The sequence below is a fragment of the Eschscholzia californica genome, unplaced genomic scaffold (assembly GCF_041429995.1).
Source record: "Eschscholzia californica isolate CP2 unplaced genomic scaffold, dmEscCali1.0.p SCAF_4, whole genome shotgun sequence".
In the NCBI taxonomy this organism is placed as follows: Eukaryota; Viridiplantae; Streptophyta; class Magnoliopsida; order Ranunculales; family Papaveraceae; genus Eschscholzia; species Eschscholzia californica.
The window spans coordinates 41663829-41666967 of NW_028238461.1; the positions used below are offsets into that span (position 1 = coordinate 41663829).

Sequence of the window (3139 nt, forward strand, 5' to 3'; positions counted from 1 at the left end):
CGGGTAGCCATGAAAGTGCAATACTCCGACCCCATCCATCTGTTGGGTGCTTTACTTGTTCTTACAAGAAGATTAACAAGAAGATAATTGCTAAACTTAAATTGTATTGAAATAGATGCTATTGTTGAATGTTGTTTTTGTTTTTGCTTGATATCTTCTCATTACAAAGACATCTATTTATATAGATCATAGATGATAGACATAACTATTACAATAACTCCTAGACTCTTAGACTTACAAACTCCCAACTTTTGATTTTCTAAACTCTCAAGTCTTGATTGACATAACTCTTGACTCTTGAGTAACATAACTCTTATGTAATTAAAAACATACTTAAAACATAGATAATTATTTTTCTAGAAATTACTAATTACCTTTCAACACCATCTTCATCTTCTCTTTCTTGATCCTTTCTTTGCATGCCCAGATTGGATGCCCCGTTGCGGTGGTTGCACAACTTCAACGAGATCACCAATCCACGGCTCCTATCTAGAGAGAGAAACTAAAAGTGATTAGACAAAAGAGAAATGGAGACATAAAAAGAGAGAGAGAAAGAAAGAAATAAAACAGAAGATTCTTTAGGGATCACGGTAGTTTCAGGGATGCTTTTCCTTGAGATTTTTAAGGTCAAATGTCATATTTCTTATAGAAAAAGGGTGGATGGTTGTCTCCTTTCCAATTCTCTCTCTCTCTCTCTCTCTCTCTCTCACTCACCAAGTACTATACTACTACTACTACTACCATCATTACTTTTATGTAGACCCCACATACTTTCTCTCTCTAGGTGGATGGTTCTTCTCACTCCTTTTAAGCATACGAAACTAACCCTCACTAGAGATAGGTACACTTCAATGACCATAAATTGAAAAGCTCTTCTCATGTAATAGTATTGAACATTTCATGAACTCCATATTCACATATAAATAACAACCCTCCCCACACCTCTTTTTGGTACACCAACCCTTTCTTTCTCTCACTCTCTCTCTCTCTCTCCCAACTAAAATGTTGTGTGTAATATCTAGCTAGTTTTAACTCCTTTAGTGATATAATTAGGCTAATTGGAGTGATTGTTAATTAAGAGAAATCGAATATGCCGGAAGATATGAGTTTATCAGTGAATGGTCAGTCACAAGTTCCTCCTGGTTTTAGATTTCATCCAACTGAAGAAGAACTCTTGCATTACTACTTGAAGAAGAAAGTTGCTTATGAAAAGATTGATTTGGATGTCATTAGAGATGTTGATCTTAACAAGCTTGAACCATGGGATATTCAAGGTTAATTTTTATATACTCCACTACTTTCTTCACTTCATATTTTCAAAATGAAATATGGTATAAGTTTGATCTTTTTTTTTTTTTGTGGATTGTAGAGAAGTGTAAAATAGGGTCAACCCCACAAAATGACTGGTACTTCTTTAGTCACAAAGACAAGAAATATCCAACTGGAACTCGAACTAATAGAGCAACAACGGCCGGATTTTGGAAAGCAACCGGAAGAGATAAGGTGATTTATAGCAGCATCAAACGGATCGGCATGAGAAAGACACTAGTCTTTTATAGAGGTAGAGCTCCTCACGGCCAAAAATCCGACTGGATAATGCATGAATATCGACTAGACGACAACACCAACGATTGCATAGTAAGATATCTCTCTCCATATATATGTATAAAGACAAAAATGTACTAGTCTTTGTTTATACCATGGTAAATTCCAAGTCAAATTATGTATCTAGATTAATTCACCAAACCATAAAAATGTAAATAATTTAGGTATTCAAATACATTATTGAGGAATTCTGCATATTTAATTTCAGGTTTCTAATTCAATTGGAGAAACAATCCAAGAAGAAGGATGGGTAGTTTGTCGCGTGTTTAAGAAGAAAAATCACCAAAAATCAACTGACAATGAACCGTCGAGTAATTCTTCCTCAAGGTCGATGATGAATTCAAAGACCCAAATGCTTAATTCTAGTAGTAGTGATGGAGCTCTAGATCAGATTCTTAAATATATGGGAAGAACTTGCAAGCAAGAATCAGAAATGAATAACAATAATATGAGAGTTCTTAGACAATTTGAGAGAGTTATTGGTAATGGCATTAACGATCAAAGATTCATGCAACTCCCAGCTCTTGAAAGCCCTACAACTTTACCATCCTCATCAATTCACATCAGTTTTGATGAGCAAGTTTATGATGAAACTTTGAACAATAGAAATCTTCATGACCCGGTTTATGACCCGATCGTTGTTCCAAGTCATGATTGGGCTGCTTTAGATAGGCTTGTTGCTTCTCATCTCAATGGACAAGCTGAAACTTCCAAGCAATTTGCTTGTTTTGGTGACTCAAATCTAGAGTTTTGTACTGCTAGCAGCACCAACTGCCATGATCAAGATCTTCTTCAACAATCTTCACAACAACTAGGACAAGTTATTAGTACCACAACTAGGTCAACATATCATAATCCTCATGATCACTATAACACTGAAATTGATCTATGGAACTTCACCTCCGGTACCGGCCAGGCATCCTCATCTTCATCTGACCCACTTTGCGGTAGCGGCCATGTGTCAAATTCCTCTGTATAACCCTATATATGGAATCCACTTAGGTATATATCAAAGTATATCATAATATGTAGTAAGATATTATAGTTCTTGTTATTTTTTTTTTATATGAACTCATCAGTCATTACATCATTACATGACATGGTATAGTTTTTATTATTAAACGTGATTTAACAGGTGATGTGTATAGAGTAAAATGAACCAACTTAGGTTGGTGAAGCAAAGTTCGTCATTGGTCCTTGAGTCCAACGTTTAGCTGTGGTAGTCGAAACGTTTGAGTTGTTAGAGTCCAGTTGAACATTGTGATTCTTAAAAAAAAAAGTATTGCACTTTTTGTTAAGAAATGTAGAGAGAGAAAAAAATCAAGTGAGAGAGATAATATATATATATATATATATATATATATATATATATATATATATATATATATGTATATTTTGTTATTATGAAATAAAACTTGAGGGGATTTGGTGAATTATGTTGGGAAGGCATTGTCAAACATTATCTTTTCTTAATCAATGTCTTCCATTTCAATGTCACTGTGGAGAATGTTTGCAAGTGTGTTTTGGCATAATC

The 3139-nt window shown here is 34.5% G+C and overlaps 1 protein-coding gene across 1 annotated transcript; it reads left to right on the forward strand.

Annotated features, from left to right (window-relative positions):
- Window positions 1-942: 942 nt before the first annotated feature.
- Window positions 943-2727, forward strand: NST1 (NAC (No Apical Meristem) domain transcriptional regulator superfamily protein). Its single transcript, XM_086634698.1, has 3 exons — window positions 943-1274; window positions 1370-1638; window positions 1814-2727. Exons 1-3 carry the CDS (start codon window positions 1091-1093, stop codon window positions 2582-2584), a joined length of 1224 nt encoding a protein of 407 aa, XP_086490824.1. The 5' UTR covers window positions 943-1090; the 3' UTR covers window positions 2585-2727.
- Window positions 2728-3139: the final 412 nt, after the last annotated feature.

Excerpts from the sequence above, each read along its gene's own strand:
- NST1 (XM_086634698.1), top strand. The coding sequence starts at position 1,091 with ATGCCGGAAGATATGAGTTTATCAGTGAATGGTCAGTCACAAGTTCCT. Across the intron at positions 1,275-1,369 it reads TGAACCATGGGATATTCAAG|AGAAGTGTAAAATAGGGTCA; the intron begins GTTAATTTTTAT and ends TGTGGATTGTAG. Across the intron at positions 1,639-1,813 it reads ACAACACCAACGATTGCATA|GTTTCTAATTCAATTGGAGA; the intron begins GTAAGATATCTC and ends ATTTAATTTCAG.